At 44.9% G+C, this 19,078-nt stretch overlaps 1 protein-coding gene across 1 annotated transcript in view; it reads right to left on the bottom strand.

The window, feature by feature from the left end:
* The window catches only part of NPAS1 (neuronal PAS domain protein 1), a 514,689-nt gene that overhangs the window by 30,331 nt on the left and 465,280 nt on the right, over positions 1-19,078 (bottom strand). Inside the window, exons 7-9 of the mRNA XM_086938467.1 lie at positions 18,722-18,918; positions 15,558-15,664; positions 9,620-9,767 (exon numbers count right to left, since the gene is read on the bottom strand). Of these exons, the coding sequence (XP_086794593.1) occupies positions 9,620-9,767; positions 15,558-15,664; positions 18,722-18,918 (452 nt within the window). The remainder of the gene's footprint in view (positions 1-9,619; positions 9,768-15,557; positions 15,665-18,721; positions 18,919-19,078) is intronic.

Raw genomic sequence — 19,078 nt, 5'->3', positions numbered from 1 at the left:
GGATAAATTCAAAGGGGCAGATTTACAAGCCCCTTGCGACACTTTTACGCCGCCGTTGGGTCACTTTTGTGGTAGATCTAGGCAGATGCGTCACGTTGTAAAGCCCTGCGCCACATGAAACCTGCTTCAGGTTTCATGTGGGCGTTCTGTCGCAGGGTGGGCGTTCCCTCGCAGGAAAGCCACATAAAACTAACGCAGTGAAATCTACAAGATTTCACTGAGTCAGTTTTACGACGCTGGCGTAAGGAGTGAGGCACCATGTTGAGTATGGGCGGCCCCTGTGCATTGCAGGAGTTGCGTCACGCTTGCGACGCGGCTCCAGCAATGCGCCGCCGGTGCGCCTCAAGATGCGTCATGCATCTGCCCCTCCTTGCACCATGGTGCGCCGCATTGTAAAGGCGATGCATCTGTGGTGGCACAAGGAGGGATTACCTGACACATCTGTTCTGCTGCATCCCTGCTGATTTGCAAAGATGCGCCAGAAGACGTAAATATGCCCCTGAATTGCCAGAGTCAGATGTTAAAAGGTGTGTTAAATATCACATCATTTAACGGGCCATTCATAGTGAGGGCCCACCAAACAACAGTGAACAGATATTCTACATAAATGCTAAATTTAAAGCAAATCAAACCAGGTTCTAGCTTGTGATAAGTGTAACAGCAAACACAAGGAAAGTGTGAACACATGCGTGCAAAAACTGGTGCAAATACTTATTTTTGAGCCAATGGGAATACGGCAACATTATGTAAACACTTTCCCCAAATGCTATTTGCACCAGGGAGTTTTTGTGTCCCATTTTTGCACTAGATTTAAAAGGCAATGGACTGGACAGATAATTTTTCTGTTGAAACCAAAGGAGTGATAGAGAGCTATAATCGCTGGAGTAGTCCTGCTTCCTAAGAAAATCAAAATCTATAAAATACATTTATGTTATTCTTTTTTTCAAGTACATTTTCACATGAGCAGATATTTATACATTTCTAGGCGACAACATCCTGAATGCCACTGCAGTCTGATATTCTTTAACCCCTCCCACGCTTGTGACGGAACTGTTTCGTCACGCCCTTCGGGTGGGCTGTGCTGGTGACGGAACGGTTCCGTCATGGCCCGCTCGCCACGCCTGTGCTGCGATGATTTTGCGCCAGCGCGGGACGTTCTATTGAGCGAGCGGGGCTGTGACGGAACCGTTTTGTCACAAGCACAGCTCACCCGAGGGGCGTGATGGAGCGATTCCGTCACCAGCGCGGGAGCGCTGCGCGCCCCCCCCGCCCCTTAGCACTGCGGCGGAATAGCCGCCGCAGTGAAAGGGTTAAATACTAGATTTTATCTGATTGCAAACATTCTTTTTTTTACCATTACCTGTGCCTCAAGTGTGACATTTTTAATAGTTGTTTTTTTTAAACATGAGGTTATTTTTTTTTTTTTACATCTCCTGTCTAGGGCTATTGGTAAAGGGTGTTCAGGGACTAGAGCCCAGTAGTTATGAGTTCTCCCTGGCCAAAGGGAGCTGAGCTTGTATCATATTATGTTGTGCTGTCAGTGGGAGGAGCGGAAGCAAAGGTGGCTGAGCGAAACGTTCAGGACAGACTGGTTGAGGCAGCCTAAACATTGGAGAAAGGTAGGATATGGGGTACCAGGGTTTCAAATACATCACGTAAGGCAGGGCAGCTAGTAAAGTTGCTCAGCTGCTTTCATGGAATACTGGGAGCAGAGCAGCACCATATATATTCTGCTCTCTTCCTCCTCTAGCGCACTTTAGGTAGCCACGCCAACGCAGACCCTCTTGTGTCATAGTGCAAGGATGCCTGCGTTGATTAAAGCAAGGGTTTTGTACCTTAGGGTTCCTTCAAGTTAAAACCGACATTTTAGGGCTTTTTCCAATTTGTATGTGTGCTGTAAAAAGCAGCTCACATGCGAAGTGGGAAAAATAAAAGTATTTCTCCTTATGGCGCCAGCCTAGAGGAGGCATAGGATTTCGGCTCAAATCCATGTTTGTAGTCAGGCCTTTGTGTCAAAATCCATTGGTGCTAAACGAGAGCATCCCTGCGCAACGGTATGCAACCTTTACAACGCAACTTTTACCACGCAGTGCTGTTACAACGCATGTATTACAACGAAAACCATTACAACGCATTACACTGGGGGGCGCTCTAGGATAAGGATTAGTGTTAATTTACTATACAACACCTTCCCTAGTGTCCACGGGGACTGGAGTTGGAATAGTAAATTAAACTATTCACTATCCAGCACCCCAAGTGTAATGCGTTGTAAAGGTTTTTGTTGTAATACTTGCGTTGTAACAGCATGCGTGGTAAAAGCAAGCGTTGTAACGTCATACATCCCCGCGCAACCCATGGATCGCCCTCTTAATGCAAAGTAAGCAAGGCACAGCACTGCGCACCTTTGCTTTTCTTGGTGTTACCTACTATCCAACACAATTTATGATTTGCGTTGGATAGTAAATCCCACATGAACATTGTCTGGCAGGTTCGAGTTAGAAAAGGAAGACAAACCCGATGCAAAGCCTTTGTGAATCTGAACCAGGGTGTGAGAGTGATGCTGAGTGGAGCACTCACTACACGAGCGGCGAAGGAGTTATAAGGTAAAAGAGTGAGATCAGGTACCGAGGATGCGAGGAGGGTCTTCAACTGCGTGCCTAGAAGAGCAAAGGATGGTGGAGGTGGGGGAGGGGTCTTGGGGGACATGGTGAGAATGGGGAGGAGAAGGCAGAATTCAAGATGCTCTGAATAATCGGCAGCGCCAAATATCCCCCGGGGCCACCGATGCCCTTAACCCTGAACCGCCGTGTCCGCATTGCAAGTGAAAAGCAAATAAGCCCTATTCCACGAAGGCTGCGAGAAAGTTAATTAGTCGCTGTAATTACAGCACTAATTAACTAAAATACTAATCACCCTGACAAATCATACATTGGTATCTGTAATTACTTACAGAATTTGCATAATAATACCGCCTTGTGCTTCTGCAGAAGGAAAAAAGCCATTAATAACCATCTGTTGTAGTCATTCAGATATTCATTTATTTTTTATGTTTTTGTCTGAAAAATAAATTTAGAAAGTAAAGTGGTGTGTGGCGGCATGTTTCACGCAGGTGGAGAGTGCAAGAGATAAGACACAGAGATGCTTGCACAAGCTGGCACGGCCCACACTAGAATTCAGAATGCGCTGCAACACAGTTTCCTTCCTCCCTCCCTCCCTTCATTCTTTCCTTCCTCCCTCCCTCCCTTCATTCTTTCCTTCCTTCTTTCTTTCTTTCTTTCTTTCTTTCTTTCTTTCTTTCTTTCTTTCCTTCCTTCCTTCTTTCTTTCTTTCTTTCTTTCTTTCTTTCTTTCTTTCTTTCTTTCTTCCCTCCCTTCTTTCTTTCTTTTTCTTTCTTTCCTTCTTCCCTCCCTTCCTTCCTTCTGTCCTACATTCTTTCTTCCTTTCTTTCTTTCTTTCTTTCCTTCCTTCCTTCTTTCTTTCTTTCTTTCTTTCTTTCTTTCTTTCTTTCTTTCTTCCCTCCCTTCTTTCTTTCTTTTTCTTTCTTTCCTTCTTCCCTCCCTTCCTTCCTTCTGTCCTACATTCTTTCTTCCTTTCTTTCTTTCTTTCTTTCTTTCTTTCTTTCTTTCTTTCTTTCTTTCTTTCTTTCTTTCTTTCTTTCTTTCTTTCCCTCTTCCCTCCCTTCCTTCCTTCGTCCCTACCTTTCTTTTCGTTTCTTTCTTTCTTTCTTTCTTTCTTTCTTTCTTTCTTTCTTTCTTTCGTTTCTTTCTTTCTTTCTTTCTTTCTTTCTTTCTTTCTTTCTTTCTTTCTTTCTTTCTTTCTTTCTTTCCCTCTTCCCTCCCTTCCTTCCTTCGTCCCTACCTTTCTTTTCGTTTCTTTCTTTCTTTCTTTCTTTCTTTCTTTCTTTCTTTCTTTCTTTCTTTCTTTCTTTCTTTATTTCTTTCTTTCTTTCTTTCCTTCCTTCTTCCCTCCCTTCCTTCTTTCTTTCTTTCTTCCCTCTCTCCCTTTCTCCCTCCCTCCCTCCCTCCTTCCTTCCTTCGTTCTCTCCCTCCCTCCTTCCCCCACCCCCATCATCCTTAGTACTTACTAACTCATGCAGGAACTTTGACCTTTGCAGATATGTCATCACAATGCTGAGGACCAGAATTGGAAAACAGTCTTCCCATAGGACAATCAGGACTTAAGCCTAAATCCTCTGACGGGTCTCTCTTCCATCCCCCACCCCCTCATCCCACTGGTAGCCCCCTTTTCGTATCGACTTTGTAAAACAATTACAGATAGAGGCCTGGGCGGACAATTCCTGGGGGATTAGGCCTCCCAATCAATGCATCCTGTTAGTGGTATCTGGGATCAGGTGGCAGGCCATTTAACACCGGGCATGCCTTTGTGGGAGCTGCACGAGGATTTCTTTGTGTCTCTTCTGCTGGAGTGGACCCCACTGATCTGTCCACGTCAATGTCTTTATTACCATCGCCCGTCCCTTGAAGAGCTGGGCGCCATTTATCGGCAAGAGATTTATGCCATTACAATCAGGCCGTCAATGACAAAAACAGTTATTGGCGAATTTGTTATGATGAAAAATGTCATATCGAATGACATTTAAGCCATTTTATTTATGTTCCCTTATTTTGTTTAATGTGGTAGACCCCCCATCCGTGTTTTCCCCGGTATGTCTTCTTTCTCACCGTTATTTTCTTCGTTGTGCATCTAACGGCAGTGCTAGAACCTTTTATGACGTCAGACGTCATTTGCGGCTTCACTACGGAGGTGACACATAGGGGCTTATTTATGAGCCCTCGCGTCACTTTTGAGCCGCCGGTGCGTCACTTTTTGTGACGCACCAGCGGCGTAAAAAATGTGCCTTGTTGCACCATATTTACACAGTGACGCATCTAGGTAGATGCGTCACTTTGTAAACCCCTGCACCACATTATACTAGCGCCAGGTATAATGTATGCAGGGGGGGCTTCCCAGGCAAGTAAGCCTCGTAGAAGTGACGCAGTGAAATCTATAAGAGTTCACAGCACCACTTCTAGGACGCAAATGCGTCAATATCTTACGCCTGCCTCATGGCAGGCGTAAGACTGACACAGGCACATTTGACATGGGACTTCCCCATGTGTAATGACTCATTGCTGAAGTTGCGTCACTTTTGTGACACCCTCCAGCAATGCGTAATTTTTGCGTCTACAGATACGTCAGAAATACTGACGTACCTGTGACTCCTTGCGACATGATGCGTCATACTGTAAATATAACGCATCATTGGTGTCGCTAGGAAGGCGCAATGAAAAGTGACGCATCGCTGTTTTCTCGCAGTGATACGTCACTTTTCATAAATGAGGCCCATAGCGCTTAATGTGCTAATAAAATAATGACTGGGGCAAGGACCAGGCCCTTCGGCCACGGTTATTTACCTGGTGCTGGTGGGCTGTGGGCTAGGGGGGCTGTTATCAGTGCCGGATAGGTCGCAATGACCAAACCAAGATGGCCCCGATGGCTCTTATCTAGTTACAGCCTCCTGTACTACAGGCTGCTTTGAACTTTTTTTTTTTTTTACCATGGCTGACTTTGGTTTCCAAACCAGCCCTGGATGGGGCCTTAGTTTTTCTTGGTGTCCCCCCAAATGCTGGCATTGCCGAATACCCACATTGCTTAGGCTTACTTCTTCCTCGTGCCTCTTTCTTCCACCACCCTATAGTTCCTGCCATTTTTCTCACTCTTGCAGGTTCTTTTTTTATCCCTGCTTTCTGCCTTTGTCACTGTTTTCCTACCTCGACTTTTCTCTTTATTTCGTCTTTTCTGCCTTAAGCATGTGTTACTCTGGGTCTTATAATGGAACACTAGTTCTGGTCTCTACAATGTGTTCAGGTGCCCACCACCTACAACACCAGCACAAATTAATCACTGGTCATATATTGCCCATTGGTATCCTGACATTGTCCTTGTTGCCTATGGTTCAGATGTCACAGTGACAGCAACAGGGCTGGAGAGTGAACGAGGCGCTCAGAACCAGTGCTTTAAATGGGCCGGTATTGTCCGGTTCGGAGTACAGGCACTTTTTTATTTTGAGAGGGAGACTACCTGCACTTCTCAAGAGAAATGTAATACTTTTATTTGAAGAGTACCGGCACTTCTCAGAAAAAAGCCGGTACTCTGGTACAGAGTACCTGCATGTCTATTTTCCCATTTCAAGCACTCCTTAGTGCAATGTTGTATTTTTGAAGGTCCCACCCCTTTTGGCAGCCCTAGCCCCTCCTTGGCTAGGAAAAAGCTGGCTAAAGGCTAGTGGTAGGAACTATCACCCATTGTCCCTACCCTCGCCTCACACCGGCTGGGAGGTGCTGCTGTGTAGCTAGTGTTGGGGCATAGAGTAGGTACTTTTCACCTTCAAAGAGAGGAAAAGCCAACGCTTGCTGAGGAGAGCATGCGCCTGCAGCATCGTCCTGCACAGTGCCTTCTCTGTGCACCAATAAACTCCGAGATTCGGTACAGGTACTCTGGAATAACTGTATGATTACCTATTTAACTAATGTTCTTTCTATAAGAATTTCATAAACCTTTACCCATTTCTCAGTTGAAGAAATCCAGAGGTTTAAAAAAAAAAAAACGATTTCCTCATTTACTTTTGCTGTAATGAAGGTAAACCCAAAACCATAGAACGTATTTCTTTGTTTAAAGAAATTTAGTAGGTTCTGCTTGTTTTTTTGGTACATGGATTTTCACAAACGAACAACGTCTTAGCCACAGTCTTTTATGCAAAGAAGAAAACGTAAATGTTTTTTTCTGTACCCTTCAAAATACTGCTGAATCCTGTGCTGTTGGCGTATTCCTATATTTACTTTTTTTGTTTTAGGAAAAAAGCTTCAAGAATGTCCCCAGTCCTTGGCACAAAGACTCGTGCTCTGGCTAGTCACTTGTAAATTTAATAAAGAGACAAAGGGAGGGAGCAAGACCAGACTGGAAACCAAAATCAGCCCTCCCAAAATATTTCAACCACACCCATTCTGCAGGAAGCTGCAACTTCAATGGAGTTGTTGGGCCAGTAAGGTTGTCTTACTGCAGTCCTTGCAGCGCTGGAAGCAGGACCACAGCCACCAACCCACTGGGAGGATGCCGCGGCAACAGAATGACCAGTCGGACCCTGGGAGGGAGGGATCACAAGGAAGTTTCTGCTGGTATATTCAGTGGCGGCCAGTGGCACATAAAACAGGTAGGGCAACGGGTGAATGTTTAACCAACTGACAGGCACTGATTGGGAGCTCTGGAGTTGAGACTGAAGGCACTGCGAGTTTCTCACAGTGCAGGTCAGTGAGCTAAACCAAAATAAAATATATATATATATATATATATATATATATATATTTACTTACCTACTGCCTCGGGCTCGGTGCTCCTCTACATCTCAGCAGCACATGCTCCCAGAGCTCTAGCCAACAACTCCCCTCCACCAATTCAGACTCTGGAGCACGTTGGGTTTGACACTCCTTCAGGCTCTGGGGGCCTGTGCTTGCTTTCCACTCAGCTGTCTAAGAGTGTTTAACCCCTTCTGTGCTGATGACGAGCCCAGGCTCGTCATGCAGCACGGTGCTTTTGTGCTGGTGACGAGCCTGGGCTCGTCATGAGCCTTGGAACGCTCACACGCAGGGATATTTCCCCCGCTGTGCTGAGCGTTCCATTGCGCAGGCGGGCTCATGACGAGCCCAGGCTCGTCACCAGCACACGAGCACCGTGCTGCATGATGAGCCTGGGCTCGTCATCAGCACTGCAGCGCCATGCACCGCCCCCTCCCCCCCCCCGCGCCGCGGTTGAATTATCCCTGCGGCGAAGGGGTTAAAGTGCTTGTGTCAGGCTGGCCATCGCCAGACAGCCAGCCAAAGGGACAAGCACACTTTAAACAGAAGGGCACACTGTTCCTCCCTGCTGCCCCTCCCTCAGACTTGGCTGCTGCCGGCATGAAAAATAAAAAGGTAATAAATGTGTTTTATTGCCATTTTATTTTTCACGTTTCAGGCTCACACAACCAGAGGGGGGACTCTCCTCTGCCCTCACGGAGACTCCGCCGCTGGGTATATTTGCATAGATGCGGCCAGATTTCACAAATGAATACTTTGGTCTTGGCAAAGAGACTAAGCACTGGTAAAAGAGAAAAGAGAATGACAGATGTGGATTCACTTAAATGCAGAAGTCGTAAGAAGTGGCACTAAGCCCACCTCTAAACCCATAACTTATGGCAGAAATTGAAATTATATAATGTTTGACCCGGATGAATTCAAGGGGTCATTTCTTGCGACTTGATGACATTACAGGAAGTGACGTCACTTTTTAAAAAAAAGAACTACATGAAGGGCAAGAAGACGAATTTACAAAAAGAATTGTAAAACAGACAGAAGCATTTTAGTTTCCGGACTTCTATTGAATAGGGTGCTGTCTTGAGATGCAAGGAGGGCAACCATGATATATTAGGATCACAGCCATGCCAGGCTAATACCGCATCCATTATAGTCCAGCTACAGTCATTATATTCCCAAACATAGTCTCAAATGCCTAGGCAGTCTCAGATGCGTGAAAAATCACTGCCCTAATGTGCTCATTCCCTGCGTGACTTCCATCTTCAGTAAAATGGCTCAACACTGGGATGTCAGGTGCCTCCGTTTAAAATGGATGCTCAGACAATAAAAGAAGGACTTGCTGAAGTAGATAATGCCACTTACCAGATCTTTAAACAGTTAACCCAAAAACCCTAAAAGACATATGCTCCTAACTGTGTCCCAAAGGACAAATAGCCTTTAGTCCTCTGGATGTAGAAACAGTGATAGGATAACTGGCAGGAAATAAGTTTTGAGAGGACAACCTTTTTATCCAAAAATTAATATATATTCAAGAAATATTTTAAGAAAGAGGTTGCACACACATGGAATATTTTGGACTAAACAGCAAACCTTATTGCAGGCAATCGAGCTACAATACTGAAGCACAAAATAGATATTACCTTGAGATGTGAAGAGAAGTAAAGAACATTTTTTAAGGTGGGCCTCACACCCACCTTAAAAGGTATGCCTCTTCATCGGGCATGTTTTAATCTCAACAAACTGTATTTAAATATACTTTCCTATACAGACACTCAAAAAAAACGTTATCTCTTAAGTGATTCCATACTTTCTAATTGGACAACATTCTGAAAAAAAAGACAAATGTAAACTGGTAGCATATAGGCGAGTCTCCTTTAACCCCTCCCCTGCTGATGACGGAACCGCTCCGTCATCAGCCGCGGTCGCGCTGTGCTGATGACGGAGCGGTTCTGTCATGGCCCGGCCGCCGCGCCAGCGCGGCGCGTTCTATTGAGCGGGCGGGGCCGTGACGGAACCGCTCCGTCATGAGCACAGCGCAACCGACGCAGGTGATGGAGCGGTTCCGTCACCAGCATGCGCCCGCTGCTCGGCCGCCCTCCCCCCTTAGCACTGCGGCGGAATAGCCGCCGCAGTGAAAGGGTTAATGAAATTGGTACATGTTTAAAGGGTAATATCTTTTTGACTTCTAAGCATTACATCAGATATTTAGGAGAGCTATAAAACTGGACAATCACTCCCCTCTCCCTCGCTGCCTCAGTCATCGTCCTCACCTTAGGATGTAGTTCACCCAAATCATGTTCCTTTCACTAGGATTCTTCATGTTCACCGAGATGGTGGCACAGGACTGGATCCAGATGAAGCCACCGCTCTTCTGTAGCCAGCGATAGTACTTGGTCACAACTTGGCCTTTGATTAGTACTGAAAACAGTCAAAGCAACAAGAGAAATTTGGCGTGAGAATGGACGTAGACCCGTTGAAAACCCTCTGAATAGCTTTGGTCACTTTTTTTTGCAGAAAAGCAATTAGGTCACGCATTTAAAAAAATTGTCCGTACTTTTTGCTTTACCAATGCTTGTTGCTAATGCTGAACGACATTGACAAAAACAAAAGAAATGCTTATTGCCGATGCTAAACAGCATCAGCAAAAATCCGTCCCAAGCAAGATGACGTATCTGTGCACATGTATCACCACATGTGTGTGTGTGTGTGTGTGTGTGTGTGTGCATACATCAGGACACATCGCAATTTTAGCTTTTAACAGTAGGGGCCTAGTACAAACCACTTGAGCCATCGGAGTGTCACTTTTTTGGACACACCGGCAGCACAGTGTGCCTGCCCTTATTTACAAGGCCACGCAAAGCCACCCTGCATGGCTTTACATGCCCTTGTAAATATGGCCCCCTTTCATGCATTCATGGGTGTTGCAGTGGGTGTTCCCTGCAACACCCATGGATTCTGACACATTCCCAGATTTACAAGGTTTTATAAACCTGGGAATGCGTCAGATTCTAGTGCCTCCCTTGAGGAGGCGTATAAGTGGTGCAACGAGGAGAAATACCTTTATTTCTCCCTGGTTTTTTCCTCTTTCTATGTGTGCTTCATTCAGCACACACAGAAGGAGGAAAACCCCATCAAATATTGTTTTGTACAGGAAGGTGTCCCTTCAATCCCCCATGCAATGCAGGCACCCCTGCACCATGGTGCAAGGGTGCCTGCGTTGGCAAGCGATAGGCAGTCAATTGTGCACCAGCGCAGAGGAAATCACAGGGATGCATCATATTGTTGTAAATACAATGCATCTCTGCACTTTCCTGATGACTCAGCTTGGTGCAGGAAAAAAGCTTGCAGTGCAGCGCTGAGGGTTAAATATGCCCCTCTGTATGATGATGTAGTCATGGGCATGCGTTATCATTCACGCATGCAAATAAGCAATGACATAGAGCTTTTTTTAATGTACCATTCCAAGATAGCAAAAACAAATATTACTGGGAAGAGGATGTGAAAGGGGAAGAAACACATGGGAAAGGGGAGAGTGATACAAAAAACACAAGGACTCCCATGGACTACTGAAAGCAATAGAAAACTAGCATTGGCAAAGCTATTATATCTGGCATTGCCCTTCGACCTTTTGGTTTTGTTAATGCTTTTTTTTGTTTTTCTCATGGTTTTTGCAAACTTTATTGTTAGAGGAGCTGCTAATAAAGATCAACAGTTTCAAATCAGACCTCCTCCCCCTCAGCAGAGGAGTCCCTCAAGGATCAGTACTCTCCCCGCAACTCTTCAACATCTAACCCCTCTCCTCACTTCTAAGGAAATCCAACATCCCCTTCCACCTTTACGCGGATGACACTCAACTCTATTTGGAGTCCACCTCCATCGCAGACATTCACAGATTAAATGCCACACTCATGGAGGTCAAACACTGGCTCTCAGCCAATCACCTCAAACTGAATGAAGAAAAAACGGAAGTACTCCTTATCTCGAACAAAGATGAAAACCCACAAGTAGTGGAATGGCTCAAAGCCTTAAATGCCCTCAATGTCTCCATAAAGCCAACGGACTCCGCAAAATCCCTAGGAATCACTCTCGACCCCAAACTGCCCATGAATAAACACATCTCTAAAACCGCCAAAAGCGCGTTCTTGAACCTGAAACTTCTCTATAAAATTAAACCCTTCCTCCCCCCCAAAGATCTGAAACAAGCCACGCAGGCACTTGTGCTCTCCGGAATTGACTATGGCATCGCTGTACTGACTGGAACAGCCAAGTCGCACCTGGGACCTCTCACCTCCACCCTCAACGCAGCAGCAAGAATGGTCACAGGAAAAAAGAAATATGACCACATCTCCCCGGCACTCAAAGAACTGAAATGGCTCCCGATTGACCAACGAGCCAACTTCCGCACAGCCTGCCTCACACATAAAGCCCTGCATACAGGCAAACCAGAATACCTGGCCAACAAACTCAAAAGGGCGGGTCAATCTAGGAACCTCATAAGCTCCAACACACTACTACTCATCCCTCTGAAATCACAGAAATGCGATACCTCTAACAAATCCTTTGCCGGGAACGCTCTCAGGATCTGGAACGCCATCCCCCCACATATCAGAATGACTACCTCCTTCCCGCAATTCAAATCGCTACTCAAAGCCCTCTTCCTTGAACGCTCCGGTGCTTAACGTGAACTTCACGCTGGATGATGAAGTCCGATATTTCTCTGAACCCAGAGCCGATTGATTCGCTCGTGAACTCCGATCCTTATTGCGCTCAAGCTGCTGTTTTACAGACTCTATTTCCTACCTGCTATTCCTGATTCCTGTTTTTCTATGTTTATTTTCCTTGCTACCGATCTCTATTTGCTGTGAAGCACTCTGATACCCTCGGGTCTAGCCAGCGCTATACAAAACTTCAATAAATAAATAAAAAATAAATAAAATAAAACAATATATTTAAAAAATGTTGGCAAAAAGCAAAAATATTTTTGATCACTAAAAACTTACATTGCCCAAAGTAGTCACTGGCACTTACCGGGACTACTTTGTGTGGAGATGTGCTACTTGTGAAAGGGCAGAATGCCATCACCCACAGTGAAGTTAGCCATTGGCTGAAATGGACTGACCCACTTCCCAATGCTGTAAGGTGTAATGTGCTGAAGGCCAAAGCGAATGACACAACAACAGGGAACCTGTAAGTAAGTTATTATACATATGTCAGTAAGATCAAAAGGACTTGGCTACGGATAGCCCTATAGAGAAGTTCCTTGAAAGTTAGCTGTAGAAGGGTACACGTCATCCAGTCAAAGGGATGGTAACAAAGGTGTGATCCAAGGGATGGGCTCACATAAGAAGCGGAAGAAAAGCCTTCACATAAGAAGAAAGCAGATGAAACTGACAGGAAATTCAAACAATGACAAGCAATGAGCTGACTGAAAGTCCACTGTAAGTGCAGGTATTATACACAATGGGTCAATTGACAAAAGGGACATTTAAAAATCACCATAACTTTAAGGAAATGATGTGTCATCAATGTCATTGACTGAGGAATCATTATGCCTAGACTTGCATTTGTGGCTAAGTAGTCGTTGCACTGGAAATATTGAGTAATGTTCAAATTGCTAGGGCCATCCTTACCCGGTAACTCTTCCTTTGATAAGGAGAATGGAAATTGAGCATCACTCCTGTAACGCACTCCACATAGGCAAGGGTGATCATAAGGTTTATTGGGTCCAGACTCCCACTCACGAGTAATTTGAGGATGGGACGAGTATGAGATTCTATGATAGTAACTTTTTCATTACTTAAGGCCTTACCAAGACAGATGATTATTAAAGGAGGCTAAACCTCAATAGCAAAATGTGGATTCCCGAGAATCGAAAGTATAGCTTCTGAACCTCTATTTGTTTTTATCTTTGGGGCTTTTACCAAAATGCAAAAAAAAAAGAAAAAGAAACTCTGAAATATATCTTCTGATTGAACATCCTCAAATACAGCTGAACCTACACATGAAGAAAACTTGTCAAAGGGGTCAGAGAAGAATAATCACAATAGCAACGTCTAGCCACTGTATTGAATTCACACACCTATGCTGCAAGAACATATTTAACCACGTCTAATATTACTCAGACCTCTATGAAGTCTCCTAGCAGTTTTGACCTATCTTAATGATTTCACTGCCCTGTGTTGCACTTATTGACTGAATCGTCCAGTGGCTTAGTGGACTAAGGGATCTACTGTAGAGGCCTGGGTTCAACCTCATGGTCACAGGTTCAAATCCTGCTGAGTCCACTCAACCTTGTGAGGTCGATAAGATGAGTACTATTGATTTAGGTAACAATAAACATCTGTTATTCAGTACCAAGATACCCTCGGATGAATGTGAGCTTTACAAATACACACAATATGTGAATTCATTGCACTTACACTGGCTCTACTAAAAGATCAAGTAATTGAGAAGGTTGGTAGGCTGAGGATGCAGACAGGAAACCTGACCATTGGGTTGGGAGCTGACAAAGCAGTGCTATTGACTTGATTCCTTAGGGTGGCTGAGACTCAGAGCGTGGCTACTTGTCAGTACACTAAAAGATGCTATGAGGTATTTAAAATTGGCCCGTGATACATCAGTTCCAAAATCAAACAAATACGCTATCACATCCCAAGATCTTCGCATTGAGGGTCTACAATTGTGCCAGATTTTAGACAGTCTCTTCAGTTCTAGGCCCTTGTCATTAGAATTACCTCATACCTAACAACATCAGGCACAAACCATCTCTCCATCAGTCAAAAACGTAAGACGTTTATCTATCTACAGCATCGATAGTGACAGGGCTGCCTGGCCTTGTCCTGAAGTTACTAGGAGTTCCCATTAACCCACAAGACCAACTACGGGTGTTTCTCGAAGACTTAGTCACTAGTGCTATATTTGGAGACCTACGTGAAATGTATTGATTTTTGCTGCCTGTGATCACAAAACGGTTGTGAGAAAGGGCAGTTAACCATCTGATAAAGCCACATCCACCTCCACTTAAAACAATCACGCCTAAAGTTAATACCATACTGACCACACCTAAAAATTAACCTCACTTAAAACACCCAACCCAAACCAATCCCTACTGGAACGTGCCTCCTCCCAAGTGTATACCCTCAACCATGTACAATTACTTTTATAAAGAACAACACTTTACAAAGTGTATAGTTTCACCCACTCCCACAGGAGAACAACACACCCAAAGAGCATAGGCTCAAACATCCCCACAAGAAACCAAACTCATCGCAAAACCAAACTTCAACGAATTGTACTAGAACCCAATCTTGATGATTGTTTATAAACTCAATCAATACCAATCGTGACAACCTTAGACAAAGAATATCGCTGCACTTTCTCCGGATGGGCATAAACATGACTTACGCATAAACCTTAATAAAGACAACCTTACCCACAGTGTTGCACCGTGTCCAATCACACTGGAAGCAGGCATCATCAGAAAAGTACCCAGTGATAAGCATTCTTGCCCAGCTTGTATAACTTCCCAAATCCAAATGCAAATCAGCTTCACATAATGTGTAAAGCCTCAAATTGTTCTTTAGGAAATCAGCGTCACCAGTCGTTTATATCCACTACAAATCTCACCAAAAACCAACCTCAGTCAAAGTGCAAAGTCACAGCCAAGTCATAAGAAATTCACTCTAACTGAACATGACCAATTGTATTGAAGCTTAACCTTAGGGCATAGCTAGACCCAAACTCAATACAACGAACAGCACCCAAAGAATGCAACTAAATCTTCTCCCAATAGAAACAACTACATGCAAACGTGTAAAAGCTCTCAAATGCATTAAAAAACAACCACCTCCAACAAGTATATTTTCACCCAAAACAATCCTCGTGTATTTATTAGTACATAACCCACACCTATTCAAACCAGCATCACCCAGAGTACATAACCTCGCCCAACCCGCACTGCTCACCCACTCAAGGGGAAAATAACAACAGCAGCTACACAGAAACCTTGTGTGTTCTGGTCCCTGGCCTTTATCTCCTTGGTGTATTTCTTTGCATGTCCCTGGTTCATCTCAGTAATTGCACATTAAAATTGATGGAGTGCTTCTGATTGAGAATGAATCATTCACTTGGTGGATAATAACCTTTCCTCAAGTTAATCGAAATTCCAGTGGCATGCTCTTGGGTTTAGAAAGTTGCAGAAATGCTTACAGTCTCGGTGACTTTGCCGAATTCCTTCCACGTCTGCAGCATGAACGAACTGGTAACAGTTTTTTCCCACTAAATCCGCTGCGGAGAGGTCCATGTAATCCGTGATCCTGCACAAAGGCAACAGACAGCAAGGAGAAGGGTGAGGTGAGAGAAGGAAAAGAGGGACAGGTGGAAGGAAGGCAGAAAGGGCGAATTAAATATATAAAAAAAAGGGAAGATAGCAAAATTAGCTGAAAAAGGGAGTAAACTCCATCCCTTTCAAATGAGGCTTGCAAGAGTGACTGAGATTGGGGTGGGGTGTGTGTGGGGGGTGGGGGGGTATTCAAAGACATGTCATAGGACAGGATTGCTGGAGTCACTGGCCCCAATGCAAATGGGTTGATTCAGAATTTGGCGGGGAGGTTGAGTACTCTCTCGGGTCAGCCCGCCCAATTTAGAGGTGGGCGGACTGACAGTATGCAGATGAAGGAGCCTTCTTGGCTCCGTTCCCGACATACTCCTCCAACAGCCGACCAAGTACGGGCCATCGGAGGTAAGCCATCTGACGGTTCGCCCAATTTACAGCGGGCGGTTGGGCGTTTTTGATGTTGTCGGTCACAACCAGGTAAAACCTGGTGGCGAAGGACAGTAAAAATAGAAACTCCCATGGTATGGGGTCGTTTGCTTTACTTCGTTTCACAAACAAACTCCTCCTTTGTGAATTTGTTTTTGAGAAAAATGTTAAACTTTGTAAAGGTTAACGCCACCTTGGAAATATGCCCCTTTCCGCTGCAGTCCTCTGCGGCAAACGGGCATGAAATGGTGTTGCTGTGGGCGTTCCAACACAACACCCATTGCTGCCCCAAATTTACAAGGCTGAGGCAGCAGCAAAAACTAACGCCATGGGTTAACAGGCATTATAATGCCGCTACGAGGAGAAAATATTATTTTCTCCTTGTTTTTTGCTCTTTCCATGTGTGCTGCATTCTGAAGCACACATAGAGCAAATCTCCATCATTGATGGTTTATGGGCAGGAAGGTGTCCCTTCCTGCACATAAACGTTTGCCCCTGCAGCGCAGGCGCCCTTGCAACATGGCAGCAGGGAGTCTGCGCTAGACAGCTTTTTTTGCGCCGGCGTTCGGGGAAACTTTGGGGTGCACTATATTCTTGTGAATACTGCACATGCCTGTGTTTTAAGAATGTTGGAGCATGGCGCTGCTGAATTTAGCGCAGCTCTGCGCTCTGACATTTTTTGTAAATATGCCCCAGAGGATGTCTCTTGTAATCTCGATACATTTACAGCTGGAATATAAAGCATGGCCTTCAAAATAATATGCAATAGTATATAGTCGCATATAACAGGGAGACCCTTACAGCATGGACTTGCGTAAAGTACAATGATTCTCTTATAGTATGATCTTTATCAAAATACATTGAGCTCCTTGTAAGGAAGCCCTTGGGCAATGTGTTCTTTATTGCAGGGATGCCCATAAAATAATGTAGGGCCTCTGCGTGTAATAAAAAGCAGGTGTTTCTGTAAGAGAGAAAGGTATACACATCCATCGGCTGATATCCTTAAATGTGCTTGATAACATTTCAGCCTTTGCCATGCATGGCAGTGAAAGAGCCTCATTTTACTAATATTTTCTTTTCCACCTCCCAGATTAAAATAGGTTATGTAAACCCTATGCAATGTGGAAGAAAGAAGAACACAACCCTAGTAATACTATACACACATCTTGTACTGTGGCTATTTTACTTAACCCCTCCCATGCTCGTGACGGAACCGTTCCGTCACGAACCTCGGGTGGGCTGTGCTGGTGACTGAACGGTTCCGTCACGGCCCGCTCGCCGCGCCGGCGCGGCACAAATTTCACGCCTGCGCTGGGCGTTCTAAAGAGCGGGTGGGGCCGGGACGGAACCGTTCCGTCACAAGCACAGCTCCCCCGAGGCTCGTGACGGAGCGGTTCCGTCACGAGCACGGGAGCGCCGCGCGGCCCCGCCTCCCCCTTAGCACTGCGGCGGAATAGCCGCCGCTGCGAAGGGGTTAAAACATCCTAGTCTTAAACTGTCCTCCTGGATATTATTGTTGGATTATATTTTCACTTCACAGGGCCTCTGAAATGCTCGACTTCCAACTAGACAATGCTCCTTTTTAGAGATGTATTACAGTGTCCTGAACAGAAGGAATTAAAGCTATTCAAGACCTCACATCTGAAAATGAGATACAAAATATTTGAAATAACTTCTCCTCAGAAAACTCTGCAATGTAAACTTGAATAGGCATGAACAGTGAAACAAAACCTTTTTCTGCATGTAGAGAACCATCTTTTTTGTTAATAGAGTTATTTGAACATGCAGCAGCTTTCTTTCCTGCTGTGCACAACTGCACTTCCATCACCTCATCATGATGTATAAACACAGCATCCGTACACGCCACAGAATAACAGATCACTTGATTGCACGAACTAGCCTCATACAACGGGTTCTGGCCACTAAACTGCACAATAGACATTTGTTAACAGTGTATAGTACCGCATTTCACTAGACTAGACTCACTCTCGGTAATGTAATATTGCATGCTACAGACCACTGGAATTGTGATGTAGCGGCTACAGTGTTTCCCACAGAACTACAAATGTGGTTCTCTTTTCACTTAAGTGCCATCTGCTCATAATATACATCGTCCAATAAAAATGTAGCTAGCCAGTGCTTGAATTGGAAACATAGAAGTGCAGGTACTCTGTACCAGAGTACCTACTTGTTTCTGAGAAGTGCCGGTACTCTCCAATTAAAGATATTGCATTTCTCTTGAGAAGTGCCAGTACTCTCTCTCTCAAAATAAAAAAGTGCCGGGACTCCGTACCGGACAGTACCGGCCCATTTAAAGCACTGTTGCTAGCCCAAAAGGATGAAATGTTGCCTATGGAATAGAATGCAGCTCCTGACACTGCAAAAAAAGTCAATCCTTTCCCCTTTTGATTGATGTTGTCAGACACTAAAGAAGAGAGTCTTATGCTTCATTGAAGAGAGTGAGAATTTATTAAACATTATGCCCTCTTATACTATGGATTGCCACACGGTAGTGAGAGCCCCTTAACCCTGTGTGGAAGGGTGTGCACAAGATACCTTAGGACACAATACATTTGAATCAATGCTACCTCTCCGCTGATTGGACACCCACCGGCTTTCGCAATACACAATCTGCAGGTCCATGTTCACCCGAAACACAAACATGTGGCAGTCGATGCGCACTTCGCTGAGGGTAGAGGGGGGCAGCGTGTGGGCCAGCGCCACCAGCCCCATCACACGGCCGGGCAGGGAGCGGGAGTGGCAGAACGAGGGAAGGCGCGTGCGGAGGCAGCCCGTGACGTGGATCACCTGCAACACAGAAATCAGACAACACTGTAATCTGGGCAGGTAAAGTTACTCCTACTAGAAGATTACTGATTACTGACTAGTCAGTTATGCATCATAATTGTGGACTCAAAAATGTACTACATGGAAATGTGGTCATCTTGTACATACAAGGCAGAAAAAC

Source organism: Lissotriton vulgaris, chromosome 9, assembly GCF_964263255.1.
Source record: "Lissotriton vulgaris chromosome 9, aLisVul1.2, whole genome shotgun sequence".
Taxonomy (NCBI): domain Eukaryota; kingdom Metazoa; phylum Chordata; class Amphibia; order Caudata; family Salamandridae; genus Lissotriton; species Lissotriton vulgaris.
This window is presented reverse-complemented; position numbering and strand designations above follow the sequence as displayed.